Here is a 21,065-nt window from a genome sequence, read left to right on the forward strand (position 1 = left end):
CTGACAATTCTCAGTGTGTCCTCTGTGCAGGAACCTTGCTGAGCACCTCAGACACATACTCTGGTTCCCTCTGTCCGCGTCAGACTTCTAACAAGGACGCGCTGCTCTTGGTCCTTCCTGCCACACAGCTGGGAGGTGCCAGGGCCAAGACGTGAGCCCAGGATGTCTGACTCCAGTGCCTCTGCCCTTCACCCTAGAACCCAGGACAACACCTTATGGTCTAACCAATTAATGTTGTGGAATGAACTCCACTGAGAACCAGTTCCTCCTGACTTTGTTGATTTCTGGAATGTCAACTTTGATAGACATGTGTCGTCTCCTTACTAGTCCTGCTTTGGTTAAGCAACAGAAACAAATCATTTCACCTCTGAGCATATAAAGTCCCCATCGTGGAGACACAAAAACCCGTGACTGCCTTCCCCACAGCACAGCCCCGGGCCTGGAGGTGCTCACCCCTCCTCCCCAGCAGAAAGCAACGTGAGCACAGTAAGAATCCGACGGGCGACCTTCCTCCTGAGTCGCAGGGTATTAACAATGCCGGGAAGCACATGGCTTCGCAATGCTGAGCCCCATACCATATGGCAAGAACTGTTACGTGATTTCTAAGTCCACAGTTCAGACTCTCTGGGGCCAGGGAAGGTTCATATCCACACTGACCCCAGCTATGCTTTTGTATCTGGTGTGAAGATTTATAGAAAACCAGGAAGGAAATGAAAATCGAGGTTACTGGATGTCACCGTCATCTACCAACATGGAACAACATTTTAGGAGATCTTTGTTTTTATACATGTGTTGTTATACATGTCCAGAATGTCGTAACTGCAATCAGCAGAGATGGAAACATTAACGAAAAGCACTTGGGGTTTATTAGCACTGACTGTCACATGGTAACTTTGTCACCTCTAACTCGGACCTCGCCACATGCGCAGGCACACGCGAGGATGTGGGCTCATGGGGTGATGCCATGCTTGGGGCCCAGCGCTGCCGGCTGCTCAGTGTCTTCTCAGTCCAAGCACGAGCATTTCTGCTTCAGACTCAGGCTTATCTGCCAAACTCGCTCAGAACTACCTAGTCAAAGGGCAATACAGGGAAGAGGTAATACATTTAAAATGTAAAATGCCTCAAAGCATGATTCAGTGCAAGGAGAAGCGCTTAACAAAAAAGGCTTTGATTTGCTTCCGAGAAGTCCGCTGGCGCAGCTGGACAGTCTGCATAAAATGTCCCCCCTGCACCCCGCGCCTTTTTTTGGTACTGGGATTGAACTCAGGAGTACTTTACCACCGAGCTACATCCCCAGCCCTTTTTTATTTTTTTGCAACAGGGTCTTTCTAAGTTGCTGAGGTTGGCCTTGAATTTATGATCCTCCTGAGTCACTGGGATTACAGGCATGTGCCACTGAGCCCATTTCTGATGTGTTTCTTTCTTTTTTTTTAAATCAGAAAGCTGGAAGGGATCTAAGATCATACCAGACCAGTATCTTCTCTGGTCACAGATGAAGAAAGAGACCCGCAAAGGTTATCTTGCCCAAAGTCTAGCAGCTTGTGATAAAACCAGGTCTCATTAAATCCCGGTATAATGCTCTTTCTTTCCAAAGTACGGATGCTACTACTGTCACAATGAGACGACGATAAAGACGATAATGCACTTCAAGGGAGGGCGACCATGCGCTGGAGATTGCCTTGTTACCTCCAGTTACCGTACCGGGAAGCAGAGCTCAGCGAGAGGCAGTGCCTCACGCTGACAGAGGGCGTGGGGCCGGGACTGACCACACAGTCTGGTGTAAAAGCCCATTTCCTTGGCGGCTCCACGCAGTAGGGGACTGTGTGCTTCTGCATGGAGAAGACCGGAGGGGAGGCTCTTGCTCTAGCTTTTAACCAACAGCACGATCGGGAACACGGCATTTCCACACACCACATGAACGTGGAGAGCTCTCGCCCCCCCCGCCCCCTGGCCTCCCCCGGCCTCCCCTGGCCCTCCCAGTCCACTCGCTCATCCTCTCCCTCCCCAGTTTTGAGAGCGGCTTTGAGAGGCCGGGTTCGATATCAATGATGCCATTATCCAGGGAGCCTGGCAAATAGGTTGGTTTCAGGAAATGTGGGCTCCCCCTTCCGTTTCCTCCGTTTCCCACCAGAGAATGGAAGCTTCTATCTTAATGTGTCTATTCACTGCTAAAAACTGAATTCTTTTTAAATGAAGGAAAAAAGGAAAATCGAATTAGTACGAAAACCCAACAACTGACCTACTATTAGTGCGTTTACTAGACAGATCATTCATGGCGGATGAAAACTTGAGCGACACGCAACCAAGAATCTCACTTTTTGGTTAATATACAAAGGGTCTCTCTCTCTCTCTCTGAGCCAAGAAACCCTCATTCAGGTTTAACTGAAACATAATATCGATGTGATCCTATAGTTAAAAAATTCAGTAAGATGTAGGCTCTCAGCCCATGAGAAATCATCTCTGTCTTTTGACGTATTCCCAAACATGCTATTTGTAATGAAGCGCTACAGAAATCTTTTAAGTCCCGCCATTGAATTTTATCAGCTGTACTTAAGGAAGTTACATCTAGTTAAAAAAAAAAAGAAAGAAAAGAAAAGAAAAGGTTTGTCCTCTATGCTGGGACATGAATGACCCATTGCAGAAGGCTGACGTGGCCTCTGTGGGCCACCGTGGAAGATGTGATTCCAGCAGGTGCAGAAAAGAAAGAAGACTATCTTCCTGAAGCATGATTCTAACCGCATGGCTCCAACAGCCCTTGTTTTTTTACCTTATCAGTACCATCTTCTTAGTTTAGCTTTCAGGACTTCCTGTTATCTGGCCTCGATCGATCAACATGTACAAATAGGTCTCCCATGGCATCCCCCCGCCCCCACATGCAGCTTCTGCTCAGCCCATTTTTTACATCTTCCCTTATGGAAAAGTGGGATGAAGTATCATTTATGGGTACCTCCACTAAACAGCAAGCAAAGCCACCTATTTACCACGACCACAACCTTATGACCCAGGTGCAGTCATTTTCATCTCACAGAAAAGAAATGGTAGCTCCAAGAAATTCATCGTCCAAGAGAATCAAAGCACAAGCCCTGAGATGCAAACCGGGTCTGATCTCCAAGTCGCCGAGCCTGCCTTGATCCCACGTCACCTCCTCACCTGGTGCCTTCTGCACCTGCCTTTGACTGAGCTTTACGTTTCACTTTTCCTTTTTAAATTGCTAAGTAAAAATTTTACATATTTATGGTGCCCAACATAATACGCATGCCTTATTTTACCACATGATCATTGAAGATTTTTATGCCCAATTTTTTGCAAAAAAAAAAAAAAAAAAAGTGGAGAGTGACCATTAGGTGAAGCTTTTCCAAAAAAGAAATCATGTCAGTATTACTTAAAAATCAGCGATAACTAAACTGTCTTGGGTGCAAGATTAGGATGCATGGACACTTGTGACTATACATCATACAGTGACGATGATTATGCAGAGAAGTAGGGTACAGGGTGGAAAGGCTAAATCAGGCTGACGTCACAGCCCCTCAGATACTTCTCAGTTTTCCTCCTCAGCTTAGCCTTTATACTCAGTGTCAGTCCCCTCATGATGGTTTCCCTGTAAATTTCCACCTGTCCGTATTCAATCTCTCTTTGGATTTTCCATGGTGCTTAAAACCTATAAAATGCAGAGTTTCAATATTATCTAAAAATGTTGTTTGATAATGCACTGCTTTTGCTTCCACATATATCTTTAGACTTCTCAAGGGCTCCCTGGGCTCCATGCACAGCAGGGGTTTCAGGGATTATTCTGAGGTGTTCTGGCTTCCTGGTTGTATGAGAGGAACTGACACGAGAGGCCAGGCTGAGGCAAGACTGGTGGTGGGAGGTCACAAACCAGAGTGTGGGAGGGCAGGCTGGGCCTATCTGACCAAGAACCTTCAGTGCAGTCCAAGGAGTATAGATGTGTCCCTGGAAAGTATGTGGGGACTGCACAGGAGAAGCTCCAGCCGAGGCAGAGGTGTCTGGCCGCATCGTGGACAACCGCAACTGGACAGGGAGAGACACTGGGCTCTGCGAGACTATAGCACTTGCCCCCATTTGTCTCTGCAACTGTAGGAAATATTTTACTTGAGTCGATTTAAATCTAAAAGCACACATCCAGAACAAAAATACACATAGTGCTACCAGTCAAGACTCCACACTCTATAGAATTCATTATAAGGATGATTAAAAAAAAAAAAAAAAAAGACAATCACAACCAACATTAAGCACTAGTCACCTGTTTTAATAAAATACATTGCTGAAATTGCAGGAATGAAGTTTGGACAGGCTAACAGAAGGAATCTTCCTGGTTCGTGATGATTAATATTTGAAAATATTATACGTCAAATAATTTCTCAACAAGTTTGCTTTAGGTGACAAGGAAAATATGTGAGAGAATCATAGTCACCTTGATTTAGGTGTTCCTCACTACATATATATATATTTCAAAACATCATGCGGTAAGTGAAAAATAGATGCAACCTCTGTCAATTAAAAGTTACATAAAAATAGTTACGGACACAATTAGAAGGAAAGGAGCCAATGACTTTCTTCACCAAAACAAATGCTTCCCTCCCTAATTAAAGCAAATGTGACGGATGCCTAGCAGGGCCAAGATTCACCAGGGTCACCAGTCGTGTAACACAGCAGCAGGCAGGAGTGCCACATGGAATGGGATGAACACGTCAATGGCTGTGAAAGTGGGGTTGGGGCAGCCTTTCCCTGAGGAGCATGGAATTCTGTCCCTGTGACCAGGGAGGGACTGCATCGCTTGGGACCTGAGTGGGTCCAGGAAACCAGCAGCCCCTGTGCTTTGCCCACACACGCAGAGAGGGCAGGGGTTGCTGAAAGCCAGTGTCGGTGAAACCCACCACGGAGCACCCACGGTGGCTCCCTGTTATCCCCAGTGCTGAAGACAGTGCTGCCCCTTTACAGGTGACCAACTGGACGTTTACCTCCAAGGCTGCTCGGCAAGTGCAGGGCAAAGCCAGGGCTTGAAAACAGATCTACTGCCTTCTAAGCCCGAGTGCTAGAATTTGAAAGAGTAGGTGTGAATCATATGGGGGAACAAAATTCCAGACATCATTAGAGAAAACAGATAGGAGGGAAGAAAGGCCAGAGGACCAGGTGCAAGGGCCCACTTACCGGCATATTTTGAGGTGTTAGACTCATCCATGGACCAAAAGCAATAATCAAAGGCAAATACCTGAGTGGGAGAAAAAACATCAAACTTGAAAATTAACTCTTTATGAGTAAATCTGGCTTCAAATAATAATAATGATGATGACAATAATAATACACTATTGAAGATGAGCAGGTGCCCGCTGCATCTCCTGGACACCGCAGCGGGTGAGGTGCCGCTCAACATCCCTTCCCATAGGAGAGTAGCTGGTATGTGAATATAACTGCATGTCCAGAATCCAAAACCCAGACACCTTAGCCAGATTTAATACACACACACACACACACACACTAAAAACCACAAAAAACTCCAATAACTCTCTTCCAAGTGTAGTCCTAGTGTCTGCTAAAACCTTTGGCTGGATATTTCCAGGCTTCTTAAGTAAGACTACAATGATAAACGTTCATTTAAACCAATTGTTTCTCCATAGTGAAGCTAAAAACTCCCCACACCCCCCGTCCTGGATAATTCACCTTTGCATGTGTTAACTTCCCAAATAGCTACTGAGCGTCTACTGTACACCAGGGCAACTGATCCTTCTCCCTCCCAACCACCATTTCCACGCACAGTACCACCACCTGGGTTCCAGCATCATTATCAAATGCTCAGAGCACTGTTGCCCAAAGTGTGTTCCAAGGAGTGGTCGTTTCGTGGGATAGTCCATGGGAAAAAACATTAACTCATCAGAAATGGTGCACATGTTACTCTGTTGGAGATTCTCAATGCAGTTCTTAACATTAAGAGCTCTGAAAAGTTCACCAGTAAAGAAAACCCATTTGATGGTTGGGCTGTTTCGATTTCCCTAGTTTGGTGAAGATACCCTTTTGCGGGGAATACATATTACATGCCTTAAAACTAGTGTTTCTCAATATGGCCCTTATGGGGGCAGGAGCCATATCTAACTCATCTTTGAAGTCTGCACTGCTCATAGTAGTTGCTTTAGAATTATTATTTGTCTAATGATCAATGGCACCAAAACTTTGCAAGGAAGCAAAGTGTTTTACGTCACAAAAGACTGAATTACACTCCCACGATTTCACCACTCCACCTACTTTATTTTAATGCTTTTACAACTGACTTAATTATAAAACTGCATCCAACTGACATCATGAACCCCAGATTCAAATTCAGTTTGGATACCTATACAAACATTCACTCTGGCCTTATGATACCCAAGTTCAAATGAACAGTATGAAACAACTGTTTGGCCAACGGACGGTGGAACATTGACTGCATTCCTGGCTTTTCTACCACCTAGGCATAGTCCAGCTAAACTTCCTGCCCTGAGCAGGATTGAGCTTCAACCCTTCTCCCAGGAGATGCAGATCTGTCTTCCAGAAAAGGAGTCCCCACAACCTCCCTTTAATGGACCTTGTAATACCTGTCATCCCAGGGCCTTTTCCTGTCCCTCTGACCCACGCCAACTCCCCTTACTTTACTTGAAATGGTCAACAGAGGCTACTTTCCAATATTTAAGTATCTTTATACTGTTGCTCTCTGGAATCTCAATGAATTTATTTATTAGTTGCTTATATAAAAGGAGATTAATCATCCAGGTGTAGTGGTGCACACCTGTAAACCCAGTGACTGGGGAGGCTGAGGCAGGAGGACCTCAAGTTCAAGGTCACCTTGGGAAACTTAGCAGGACCCCTTGTAACACAAAGAGAAAGAGAAAGAGAGGGGGGTGGGGAGAGGGAGTGATGAGAGAAAAATAATTATTTATTTCCCATATATTAAGTTTCCATGCCTGCCTATCTTAATCTTTTGTGGTGTGGTATTAGGGATTGAACCCAGAAGCATGCGATCACTGAGCTACATCCCAGCCCTTTTTATTTTTATGAGAGGACCTCTCTAAATTGCTGGCCTCAAACTTGAGATCCTCCTGCATCAGCCTCCCAAGTTGCTGGGACTCCAGGTGTGAACCACTACCCCGGGCTCCATGACTAACTGGATACTGACTATTAGAGAGCTCTGGATTTATGTTGCAGTGAGGCTGTTTAAAATGAAATGAAATCCACCCCAGATGCTGTGGGTCTTCCTGTAGGAATCATTGCCAATTCTGTGACAATTTCCTTTTTTTCTAACAGTTGATTGCTTAAAGTTGCTTTTTCTAATAAAAAGACGAGAATTTCATTTTAAGCCTGTGCTACATAAAATCCAAATATTAAAAACCCACAAAGGACCCCAATGTATGAGAAGGCAACTGTTCTTTGTGGGCCAAATATCAACCTCTCTAGCTGAGGATGTCTTGAATTTCAAAATTCCTGAAAACAGGCATTTTAGCCTGGCAATCCCTCAAACCAGTCAAGTCGTATAGGTTATTATTTTAGTGTTTATAAGAAAGCAAGCCAAAGCCTGGGGATGTGAGTTATTTCCCTAAAACTCCTCAAAGTAAATAATTAAGAAAAAATCTTTTTTTTTTTTTTTTAAACTCTTCATCTAGTAGTAATTCCCAACCTTACTTCCACATGAGGCCTGAGACGGCACTTTGTAGCTCCCATGGCACTCATGCACACAGGGTCCCTTCTGTGCCTCAGCTATGTGGGTCCCACTCTAATGGTGAGCTACTTTGTGGTCTGTGTACCTCACCATGCCTGACAATGTCCTGTCCAGACCAGTCACTGTGTATATATTTTTCCATTCTTTTTTCTTTTTAAATATTTTTTAGATGTTGATGAACTTTTATTTTATTCATTTATTTATATGCAGTGCCGAGAATCGAACCCAGTGCCTCACACATGCCAGGCGAGCGCTGTGCCACTGAGCCCCAGCCCCAGCCCTGTATATATATATTTTTCAACTAATAACACAGAAAAGAGCATGGAACACACGTGCAAACTCTGTGAATAAGCACAAGTGCAAGACACAGGATGGACTTTCAGATGTAAGTTTTGGGGGATCTGGGTTCCTTCGATGGTCAAACATGGGTTCAGTCACTAGATCAGCACTGGGGTCCTCTCTGGCACCATCACGCCCTGGTTGCAGTGGACAAACAAGTACGGCCCCATCACGCGCAGTCTGTACTCTGCCCAGGAATTATGGCAAGTGACTGTCACGAGAAAAATCACTTGTCACGACCAATTCTAGCGCAATTTTAAAGATGTTTTGGAAAACTTCTTTGTCTTAGGCAGTCTGATCATTTCCTTGCAATCTTGTTGGTACACTAAATTATTCACAAATGATAATCCTTTTTTTTTTTCATAGCCAAAATTTAATTAGAATTAAATGACACATGAATAAGGAGACATGATTTTCTCAGGTCTTACGGTAGTCTTGATTTTCTAATTCAACATCCATTGACATTTCAAAAGACATAAAATCGGTTTTTTAAGAGTTATTCCTTTTTTTTCACTTCAAGAATTTTTTTCCAAAGTCACCACATTATATTAGAGAAACATGTTATTTTAAGACTCTAACTCATTTCATTGGAATTCCTCAATATCTATTTAGTTATTCATTACAAGTCACTAGCATCTGGACTGGACAGTGAGAGATGGAGGATTTCTTAATGCATACGACTAAGGAAAAAATCAAACTGGAAATCACGTCTAAGTTTTATAATTCACCCACACCGACCAACATTGCGAGAACACTTTTTTCTTTTTAAACATCTATTCTTTAGTTGCAGGTGGACACAACACCTTTACTTAGTTTTTATGTGGTGCTGAGGATCGAACCCAGTGCCTCACGAACACTAGGCGAGAGCTTTTGCTCTGAGCCCCACCCCCAGCAACCCCACCATCACCCTAGAACACTTTCTGTAAAGGGCTTCACACCTCCCCAACTAGCAAAAGAGCCAGAGCTACAGCTGTTCTCCAGTCCTCCTTACAACCTGAGAGCCACTGTTGTCCTTGTTTTCAACAAAATTCCACCACACCGTCTCAGAATCCCGCTGCGCCTCCACTCAGGTGAAGGCTCTGGCCAGTGTTTAATTCCCTGGAGCTTGCCACACACCTGCTGCACCTCTGCCTGCCTCTTAACAACGTGAGCATGCATGTGAACCACTGAACATCTAGTAAAGTTACCAAAACGGCATTTAATAAGACACGTGTTGAGTGACACTCTGTGGCAATGGAGCCCTAGCACTCACGAGCAGGATGCACCAGAGTCAAATTCCACTCTTTTCAGCAAAATTCAATTTATAGTTTAAATATATGGAAGCAGTATCTTCTATGTTTCCTGGAGGAGTAGAAGGCACGGGCATTCTAAGGAACATCACTTATAATTGTTTTTCTGGTCCCTAAAAAACAAAAGCGAAGGCACTTCCAATGGTGTCATCTCTGTGCCCTTCCAAGAATCCCTTCCTAGCTCTGTGCTTTCCTGTGTTCTCCACCTGCAAAATGCTTCTTCTAGAAAGCAATCTGCAAACACCCGCTTGCCACCTCTTTCGTTTTTTTTTTTTGCTAGAGGGAACTCAGAGATGTTCCTAGTTATGTTTCGTGTCCTCTAGTTGCTTACGATCTAGCGAGGAAGACAAAACAGCAAAGCATTATTCCTGAAGATGCACATGTTGTTTCTAAAGCTACTTCAGTACCTCCCACATCTTCCCAGGCACAGTGTGGTTAAGCTAATACTCAGGTCCATATAGCTTCATTTGATGTGAAGAAACACTTTGAATAGACACATCAGATTTCTGCAATGAGTCAAAGCCCACCCTGTGTCAACTGCTTTCTTCATTAAACTCTTCCAATGTCCTCTCAAATGTCACTCCCTTATGAAAACTTTATTTAAGGATACTGCTTCTTATTACTCTGGATCCCATACCTGCCTGACAAGATTTCATGTGTGTGTGAACGTGTGTGTATATGTACACATCTACGTAAGATTCCCTTTGTTCTACGTTATTAGTTCCTAGAGGACAAAGTCTCGGTTTTCCTAATCTTTCACTATTATGCCAAACAAAAGTACTGTGAGAATTTACACCTTAGAGGAACTTGCTGATGAATTACCTCTGAATTAATCCTGTAAAACTGTATTTTCACATATAATCACTGCTTCAAATAACAGCACAGAGCAGTGAGTGCAAATCCTCAGGGGCCTGGCCAGACTTGAAGAGGTCACTTCTGCTACAGGAGTGAAAAGACTGGTGTCCCCTGTAGTCAGTATTTGTGTTCACTGGGTCTCAGTGCTTTGCCCAAAACACAGGCGCAAGCCGCCCATTCATCTGAATATGTCTCTCTGGTCAGCCACCCCCACAGGTCACTGGGCCCCACCACTGACCACGAACTCCTCCAGGTATACTGAGCGCAGTGAGACGCTGAAGGAGAAAATGAGAAACTGGAGAACTGTGCAATCCCTTTCTTCTACCTGTCACCTCCCTGGCCAGCGAGGCGTACCTCACCCTTGTACCTTGTATTAGTTCCTAGAGGACAAAAACTTGTTTTCCAAACGCCACCTCCTCCAACACCTCTTTGACTTCCGCTGTCGAGTAATTCTCCCCTTCTCTGTGCTACCTTGGCCAACAGCTGCACCACCCAATACACACTTACCAACCTGGAGAAGTGCACGCAGCACAAGAAGAGGGGATTGTGGGAACTTAAGCAAAACGCCTAATACAATCCTCGGCACGGAGCTCAGCTCAGGGGGCGCCTGCACCCCTACCCACACTAACATCAACCGTCAGGCCTCCTCCACAGCCGCCGCCCGCGGGCATTCCTTAGGCACCACCAGCCTAAGGGCTTCTCCCGCTCACCCAGCTGGGAGGTTTCCTGAGCCAGCGACTGTGCAGGACACAGTAGGTAGGTGCTCTGTATTTACTGGATTAAATACACAGAGAAAAGTGAACTGGCAAAGAAAAAAGAAGAGTTGTTACAGACTGTTTAGTTCTGCGTCAAAATATCCATGCAACACATGCACTTCCCGGCTCCTGAATCCAAAATTCAAGGGGCTTCCCTGGGGGATGCGTCTGCCCTGAGGCCTCGCCCTGCTCTGTGAAGGAGCATCTCTCTCCTCTACACTGTCTCCATCCTCTCTGAACAAGGGGCCCAGTGTCCCCATCTGCGGACCCAGCTGCCGCTTGCTGCTCGCTCTCCCACTCTCCACTTGGAAAGCTCTGCCGAGATCTCCCTGCAAATCCCCCTTTCTCCAGTTGTAGGGATACTGGTTCGTCAATGTCCTGTTTTGTGGTTACTTCTCCACTGTCGATCTGTAAGACTACACTTACAAGACAATGAATGCACTATGTTTCATTTCCTGTTGAAATTGCCCTTCTAATGCCATGCTTCAATACTCGTCTCATTTCCATCTCTTTCCCCTAACATCTGAGACGTGAAGAGTCGTTTAACAATGAAGAGCTGCACTTCACTCACCATGGAAAAGCTGGACTGAAATCACACAGGAAGCCCCACACCAAAAGCCTGCCCATCTCGGGACTGTCTGACCCGTGGCTGTTGGCAAATGTCACTCAGGCAGCACAGACTCTGGCCTGTGGGAACGTGTCTGCCAAGGGCCACAGAGAAGGAGCGCCAGGGCCATCACCCTTGCTGCTAGTTAGCTCTATTGACAGACCTACCTTCCTGTTGATAATCTGTCAAGTAACTGCTGTCTTTCTGTGATGTCATTAATCATTTCCTTTATATATGTCTCTATCTACAAACCAAACAATGTCTTGGGTTACACAGTCGACACTGCCCGACTGCGAAGGTGTCAATGCATCTCAGAGATTCACAGCAAACTGGCATCATCCTGAACTCGGTGAATTCACAACAGCTTCAGCAGGCAACTATGCTGTGAAATTACTGCTCTGAAATGTGGTTCGAAGTCCTCAATGTGCAGAGAAAATTCCCTCCAAAGAACTCATCCATGCTTGTATTCATTTATAAATTTGAAAACAGGAAAGAGTTCTCTCAGATTCTAGACAACATTATAAAAACAGAGCTTCCATTTAACACTATGTACATGTAAACTAATGGTGCTTAAGCAACGAAGCACTGACTCAATTCTGACTCTTTCAAATACCGTACGCCTTTCATGTTTAATCCTTCCTTGAGCACTTGCATTATCTGTCTCTCTGGTAGCTGAGGGCTGTCACAAATGCACAATCTGTGGTTATTTCTCATTCTTCCATGCTCTGATTACTTCTCAAAAATCTAGCTACTCAAAGTACTTCTCCACCAGCACATTCAAAAGGTAATGTGAATATTTTCAAACACAAAATATCCCTTCTTCAACAAACAGCCAAAAAGGTAAGAGGCAAGTGTCTAAGCAAATACTGCATTATTCTACCCACCATCTCTGACAAATGGCTACTGAGGCTCATTATAAAAGAAAAAATAAAACTCAGTCACCCAGACATTACCTACCATGAAGGATACCTGGGTCGGTCCAGGGCATGCACTCAAGACCTTCCGTCATGAGCCCATCTCCCCTTCTGGACCAGGTCAGCACACCCAGCCAGAGAGAAGGAGGCTGGGCTGATCCAAGGCCCCAGGTCCCCAGAGCCTAAAGAAGGCAGCTCAGGGGCTGTAAATATTGACTCTCAGTCAGCTCACACGAGAAGGAGCTGTCACGGAGGTCACTCTGTGGGGGATGATTCCAGGACTCTACAGGGTCCAGGAGGCTTTCGCTGTTCTGGATAGGGAGATGGAAATCTTTTCCTTTTGGGACTCATAACCCGAGAACCTGGTACCCCACTGGCTGCACCTAGAGGCAGCCATAGGCATAAAGCCATGAGGGAGACATGGGCTCTGACACAGCCAGGCACAAGGAAAGCAGAGGGAGGTAAGCCCGGAGAAACATCAAAGATAGAAACAGCACCTACAAAAATAAATAAAACCTTGGGAAATGTTTTGAAATGTGGTTTAGGACAAAGTGTGGTAAATTATATCACTGTTCCGAATTACTCACTGCCGTCCCATAGAGGACCGCCTGTTCCCACCTATTGCCATGTGACCTTTTAGTACCTGGAGTAAAGAGGGGGAATATAATTCCTGACCCTACTCATAAGAGGCTTGGTCCTGTGACTTGCTCTGGCCAATCAGTTGCAAAGTCTGACTGGCAGTTCTGAGCAACAGCTTTACCTTCAGCCACCACCTGGCGTGCCCCACCCCCATCATATAGCAAGTCCTAGTCAGGGACTGTCCTTGAGACTGAAGCCCAGACTAAAGTCACATGGTGCACAGTCACAGTCAACCTCAGCTGACATGTGACAACAGAGAATAGACTTTTGTGGTCTCAAGCCACTGAATGTTTAAGGTTGTTACTGCTGCATCGCCTAGCATAAGCTGGCTCGTGCAAAGCAGCTACTGTAAGGTAGATGGCTCCACTCGGCAGTCTATCCTGCATCCTGCAGCCAGGCGAATTTCTTGCATGCGCGGTTTTGATCACGTAACTTTTCAATACAAAAATCCTAAATGATCTTCATAGCCCACCAGCTGAAGATCTGACTCCAAATTCCTCCATAAGCTACTGCTGTCTCAGCTTTTAAGACACTACTGTCCCTTTCACCTGCCTTGTACTCTAACCAGAGTGCGCAGTGCGTTACTTCCTGACACATCAATTACTGGCTTGTTTCTGTCCCTTACTACCATCTTGATTCCTGTCCTAAATTCGGCTCTTAGAAACCTTGCCTGTGCTTGGAAGGCTTCCTGAAGTTCCCGAGTTGCTACGAATTCTTTCTTCCTCTGAAGTCGCAACAGACTGAAGTTGTGCCCAGGGACATCTACCATAATCTGCCCTCTGTTCCTTGGGCCTCGATGAGTGATCATCCTCACTGCATTAAGAGTTCTGGCGAGCAGAAACTCCTAGTCCAGCTGCCTCTTGAGCCCCAGGACCTCCCCGACACCTCTCGCAAGAAGTCCTTATTTACTGTTTGCCTACTCAACGAATCTCAAATGGATCAGTAACGAGATCGGCAAGGCTATGGTACCACGCAGTTCACGGGCTGCGGCCCTCCTGGGCAGGCACAGGGGCAGGGGCGAGGGAACAGCAGAGCTGAAGGCCAGATGCTGGCACAACCTCTGATCCCAGCCCTGGGTTTGCTCTCGAGTAGCTGAACAATAGGAAGATGATGCAAGCCACATGTCATTCAAAATGTCCCCACCATACACACATTGGAAGTAAAGAGATAGAATGATTTTAATAACATTTCACTTAACCCAGAATATCCAAAATATTTCTCTAACGTTCGAAGTTTCTCCCCTGGAGTAAGTTTTAGAAATCTGGCGTGGGCTTCACATTCACCACACATCTCATTTCTCACCAGCCACATATCGCAGGCCTCAGAGCCACAGGGGGCTAAACGGCTGCCGCACTGAATGGCGCACGTCCAGAATTTGCTTCCTGAGAGGCCTGGTGCTTTGTTGTCGGAAATTCAATCAGCAAAACAGAGGAGGCAACAGACAGGGAGGGCAGTCACGACCGAGACCAGACTGAACCCACCACAGCTCAGCAGGCAGAGCTGGGCCGGGCTTCCCTTGCTCTCTGAGCAAGTTTTGCAAAGGCAGGTTTTGGGTGTACAGGGCGAATCTCCTTAAAGGATGCGTCCTTCGGGAGGATGAGGCCTTGGGGAAGGAGCAAGTTTATTTTGCTCTGTTGTCAATATCTTCAGCTCCCAATTGTGTCAACAAAGTAGACACATAAGAGCAGGATCAAACACCTTGAGGTGGAGCAGGTCCTAACCCACTTACAAATAAAAGAAAGGAAAAACCCTGCTGGAGCACTCTGGAGTCCTGGGACTCTATCATGCTCTGTCCTCTGCCCCTTGGACCCCGATGCGTGAAGAGTTCTGGCGAGCAGAAACTCCTGGGGACTGGGGAGGCGGTGGCAGCAGGATCACAGGCTCAGGGTCAGCCTGGGCAACTTTCAAGACTCTGTCTCAAAATAAAAACAAAAAGGACTAGGGGTGTAGTTCAGTGGTAAAGAGTCTTGGGTTCAATCCCCCAGTATGGAAAATATCAAAAATTGAATTCACAAGATTGAAAAAAAAAAATCATGAGTTTAAAAATGAATAAACTGGGTTAAAATGATTCTAAACAAAGTGATTTTGCAGATATTTACATTTTCCTCAAAACTCTGCCTTCTCACCCCCTGACTTACCCTTTACACCCAACAAAGAATCTCCCCTGCTCCCTCTGTGCCACTTCCTGCCAAAATCCCAAGCTGATCTGAAGGTAGATAAACTGAGCAGCCATTTCCCTCTATCTCTTGGGCCTCTAGGACAGAAACCTTGGATTACTTCTGCAGTCACAGGGAGCAGGAAGGACACACCTACTTCAACTCTTGACAATTACGTGGCAAAGGTTCCTTATTGTCTTTAACTACAGAAGAGGAATGGAGCAGGCATCTCCATGTTTGGCCCAAAACCTTTTCTTCTTCTTCTTAAGGGAAGCAGAACTCATTCCCAGAAACACTGCAGGACGTGCAGCTGGTCAAAGTATCAAAAGGTATGCACACTGCCTGAAATACATGTTCCCCCAGGCAGGAGCACAACCTCATAAAATGGAATACTTATCAAAGAGAAAAGTCCTGGGATATGGTGAATACGACCTATACCGGCACACCTTTGTCTAAATTTCCCTTTTCATTTTGGCATGCAATATTACACAGGCATATTACACAAAACATTAAACAAAATGTTTTAAGTCTAGCTTTTAAAAGCCAATACAACAGTTAGAAAACATATCTCTCAGGAACAAAAGAATCCTATACTGGAGAGAAGTGTAAGGATTCTCAACCCAGCCATAGCAGCAGGATTGTGTGTGTGTGTGTGTGTGTGTGTGTGTGTGTGTGTGTGTGTGTGGTAGTGGGGATTGAACCCAGAGGTGCTTAACAACTGAGCTACATCCCCAGCCCTTTTTTTAAATTTTAAGACAGGCTCTTACTAAGCCCAGCTGAGGCTGGACTTGAACTTGTGATCCTCCAGCCTCAGCCTCCCCAGCTGCTGGGATTACAGGTGTGTGTAGGAGACCAACCTTGCATGTGACTGAGTCACACTCCCCAGCTGGGCCGTGAGGCGCTCAGTCACAGAAATGTGGCAGAGCTTTCCCCACCCCTTCTTGGGTTCGAGGGACGGTGTCTCGTGCATGGGTGTGCCTTGCTACAGCCCCATGGTGAAGCTACGCTCACCTGTTCTTTTGTAATCCAACCCCTTGCCCTGTTTAGGATAGAATGTTCCATGGAAGTGCCTTGTGTCCCCTTCTCTTACTGTGCCCTTGGGTGTGGCCTACCCAGGTGTCAGTCAACCTGCTGACAGTGGACACCATGAAGATATAGACTCAGCCCCCTGAAACCTGACTCCTTGCCTCATTTGAATAGCTTCTCCTCAATAAAAGGGGTCAGCGCATGCTCTCGCGCTCTCTCTTCCTGCGGACCCTTAAGGTCAGAGGGGCCGTCACAGCGACCCCAAAGAAAAGGGTATTTGTCTCTTGTGGGGTTATTTTGTGCAGCCCAGTCAGCCCAGTTTACCTGGAGTGACCCCTGAGCCTTTTAGTCGCGAAAACAGAACCCGGCAGGTGTGCACCTCCACGCCCGGTCGGCAGCCCCACTGTTAACTAGCAGATCTCTTCTTCATCGTCAGTGGCTCTCCCTCCTCTTCCCCCTGCCACAGCAGGATGAGTCCCATCAGCACTTAGAACAATTGTTAGATAACTGCTGAATCTTCACCCATCACAGAGGAAGTAAGTGCACATCACAGCTTGGTGATGGCTACTATCTGCCATCGTCGCATGATTATCGACACAATTTCCACAACTGTTCCAACAGATTATGTGAATGTTCCTTGGAAAGATCACAAATCAGGGGCTGGGGATGTGGCTCAAGCGGTAGCGCGCTCACCTGGCATGCGTGCCGCCCGGGTTCGATCCTCAGCACCACATACAAACAAAGATGTTGTGTTCGCCAAAAACTAAAAAAAATAAATATCAAAAAATTCTCTCTCTCTTAAAAAAAATAAGAAATTTAAAGAAGAATCACAAATCAACCTCAAGAGGATCTACATGGTGAGTCTACCCCTTCCAGGTCAGGCCAGGGTGACGTGCACAGAGGGATCATCAGGGCCCAGGCCAGCCAGGCGGCTGGGTCCTCCTGAGGACGGATTCAGCCCAGCAAGCTTTCTCCAGCCCGGTCTCTGGCAAAGTGGCTCCGTCCATCGCGGAGGGACTAATAACCTTGCTGGACTTGAACCTTCTTTCTCCTGTGGTGGTGGGAGTCCTCCTGCCCCAGCCGGCCCAGCTGCCTCCCTGCCTTTCGTCCTCTTCCTCCGTTGGTTCAACAGTCCTGGAGCAGGTCCCGTGAGCTGTGGGTACTGACTTTGGGGACCACTGGTCTTTTTAATGAGTGTATAGTTTTGCCTTTTCCAGAGTATCACAGAGATGGAACTGCACATGGTACAGCCTTTTCAGACTGGCTCTTTCACTTAGCCACACGCCCTTCCATGTGTGTTCATGGACATAGAGAGCTCATTTCCTTTTTATCAGTGAGCAATATTCCATCGCATGGAAGTTCTAGTGTTGGCTTACCCTACACCTACGGAAGGACATCTTGGTTGCTTCCAGGCTTTAAAAAATAGGAGTGAAGCTGTTGTGTGGGATTTTGAACAGACATGCTTCATCTCATTTGGGTAAATAACTCAAGTGACGCTGGGTTGTATGAAGAGAATACGGCTGGCTCCGTAAGAAACTGCAGCGGCTGTGTCACTTGTCACTTTCGCCAGAGTTCCCGATGCTCCATACCCTTCCAGCTTGGATGCTGTCAGATTTTTCGATTTTAGTCATTTTAATAGGCAGGTAGTGACATCTCATTGTTTTAATGTGCATTTCTCTCTATGATGTTGAACATATTGTTACACATTTATGTGCCACCTGTAAGTCTTCTTCGGTGAGATGTCTACTCAGATCTTTGGCTCATTTTTAAATCAAGTTGTTGTTTTCTGACTGCTGAGCTTTAAAAGTTCATTGTATATAAGTCCTTTATCAGGTGTGTTTTACAAAATTTTTTTAGTTTGTAGATTGTTTTCACTCTCTCAATGTCTTTGGCAGAGGAGTGTTTACTTTCAATCAAGTTCCACTTATTAGTTTTGCTCCCATAGAACATGCTTTTGACATTCTGTCTAAATGATCATCACCAAACCCAGGATCAACTACATTTTCTCTTTTGTTATCTTCTAGAAGTGTCATAATTTTTGCATTTTATATTTAGATCTATGATCCACTTTGAGTTAATTTTTATGAGGAATGTAAGGTTTGTGTTTACTTCTTTTATGTGGATATCTAGTTGTTCCCACACCATTTGTTTTAACATTTTAATATTTTCTGCCAACTTACCTTCCAGTTATTTAATTCTTTCTTCAGCTGGATTTACTTGCTGTTAAACCCTAATAATAAGTCCTTAATTTTGATTTTGGGTTTTTCGGATTGAGAATTTCTATTGGGTTGTTTTCCAAACGTTTGTATAATTTTGAGTTCTCTTGAACATTCTTCAATCTATTGTTTTATCTCCTTAAACATAATAAATATATCTATTTTAAAGTCTGTGTCTATTCATTTGAACATTTGAGGCATTTGTGGAAAAGTATAAAAAGTATTTCTACTTTTTATTTTTCTGCTAGCTCTTGTTTTATGTCACATTATTTTGTCATACATCTTCTTTATCTTTGGTTTTGTGCTGGATATTGATTGCTCTTTGTGTGTGTGTGTGTGGGGGGGGGTGCTGGGGAATGAACTCAGGGTCTCACGTATGCTATGCAAGTGCTCTACCACTGAGCAAAACCCTCAGTCCCAGACATTATTTTTTTTAATATGTATTTTTTAGTTGTAGTTGAACACGATACATTTATTTATTTATTTTTACTTATTTTCATGTGGTGCTGAGGATTGAGCCCAGGGCCTCACATGTGCTAGGCAAGCACTCTACCACTGAGCCACAACCCCAGCCCCAGATACTGTACTTTTAAAAATGTTTGTGGAATCCTGAATGACTTAGGGTTATACCTGCTTCTCTCAGTACTTGTGGGCACCTGCATCTGGTAGTGAAGAATTACTAGATGAAGTTCTAGAAGGAAGTGAAAATTTAGATGAACTTTGATCCAATTTTACAGCGTGAGATTTCCTGGATCACACAAATAACTTACAGCTCCTTGGCAATCCATGTGAGGGCTGATTTACTTTTATTTCTCATTCATAACCCAAGTCTGAATCTCAATCCATTTTATCAACCAAAAGAACAGGGAGATTACCAAGGACCCCACTCTGGCAGGACATGGACTCTAACACTTCAGTCCCCCCGGGTCTCACATAACTGTTGGCAAAACTGCTGTGGCTAGAAATCATTTATTCCTTTGAAAAACACAACCCAAAATACTATGTTCATCCAAATTTTTACTTCCTTTTAGAACTTCATCTAGTAATTCTTCACTAAATTTAGAAAATCTCCAATGCCATTAAGCACAGGTTTTTAAACAATTTCTCTACTTCTAATAATCCTTCCAGTAGGAGAGGTGACACTGATTACCTAATCTAATTTGTCATTTTTTATTTTATTTTATTTTTTTTTTGGTATTGGGGATTGAACCCAAGGGTGCTTACCCACTGAGCCACACCCTCAGCCTTTTTATTATTTTATTTTGAGACAGGGTCTTGCTAAATTGCTCAGGGCTGCACTAAGCTACTGAGGCTGGTCTAGAACTTGCAATCCTCCTGCTTCAGCCTCCCAAATTGCTGAGATTACAGATGTGTACCACTGTGCCTGGCTCTTAATTTGTCATTTCTCACTGTAAAAGTCAGAACGAGAACTTTCATCCTATGAATTTCACACATATTGTGTCTCTGTGGCTTTTAATACAATTGATTTTATATTATCGTGGGCATGTATTCCTACCTCCATTAGAAGGCCAAGATTGAGTCTAATCTGTGCAGCAACTGTCCCTGCCTGGAATAATTATTTGTTAGATCAAATAATCCTGCCTTTTCTGATGTCTTTGCTGACTATTCATGCCAAAATCACATTGTTTTAAATAAATTTAAAAAAAATTTTTTTTGAGTTGGGGGTCTGTGTTGCCCAGGCCCCAAAGTCCTGGCTCAAGTGATCCTCCTGCCTCAGTTTCCCGGGGAGCAGGGGCTACTGGCATGCACCACCAGCACCAGCACAAATTCCATTCTTCTATAAGCATGGTCAAAAGCATCGTTCCTTTCCTGTTTGTTTGCAACATCCTGTGTCATTTTAAATGTTATTCTATTGCATTGTGTATTTGAATTCAAATCGATCTTTATTCTTTCCAGATGTGCCTTATAGTTCATGTCTACATATATATATACTTAAAATACACATATTTTGTATGTATTAAATATTTAAAAGCTATATTAACATGACAACGTAACATTAATTTCATCTTGAAAATTTTGTGACACTTCTTAGAAACTCTTGACAAGAACACTTAGCAAAACGGAGGTTGCTAGCCACAGGCTAGAAAGTCACCAGAACACTTCTGTGTGTAACGTGATAGTGATCTCACAAAAACAATTTTGTGCCTCTTTTCAATTTCAGTTCTTCTTCTTCACTAAGCAGCAGTATATGGAATTGTTCAGTATTTTCCTGCTCCCCCGCCCCGCCAGCCCCCGTGGGGAAAGAAGTCAATATATCATGAGATTGATGGTATGTTTTGAAATTTCTGGGAACCAGTGGTAAGGGAAAGAAGGGCTACATAAGGGGCATGCATCTATCAGAAATAAAGATATTCTCTAGGTTGCAAATTTCATGGATAATATTCCTGTCAACTCAGGAAGAATTTATACTGGTCCCAGACTTGGACAGCATGCCTGCCTGGTGCATACTTCTATAACAACATATTTCCTCTTTCTTAATGCATCTCAGAGCATTTGTTCAAGGCATACCTTCCTTGCTGGAGTTGAAAGACTTAATGCCAAAG

At 44.6% G+C, this 21,065-nt stretch overlaps 1 protein-coding gene across 4 annotated transcripts in view; it reads right to left on the reverse strand.

The window, feature by feature from the left end:
- The window catches only part of Kif13a (kinesin family member 13A), a 178,683-nt gene that overhangs the window by 90,075 nt on the left and 67,543 nt on the right, over positions 1–21,065 (reverse strand). For 3 of the 4 annotated variants that reach the window (XM_048799835.1, XM_048799834.1, XM_048799833.1), the window contains exon 3: positions 5,170–5,230. In XM_048799835.1, coding sequence (XP_048655792.1) covers positions 5,170–5,230 — 61 coding nt within the window. Of the gene's footprint in view, positions 1–5,169; positions 5,231–16,609; positions 16,733–21,065 lie in introns of those variants that run through there. The other variant, XM_048799832.1, reaches the window with a different exon arrangement.

This window comes from Marmota marmota, unplaced genomic scaffold (genome assembly GCF_001458135.2).
Source record: "Marmota marmota marmota unplaced genomic scaffold, marMar, whole genome shotgun sequence".
NCBI lineage: Eukaryota > Metazoa > Chordata > Mammalia > Rodentia > Sciuridae > Marmota > Marmota marmota.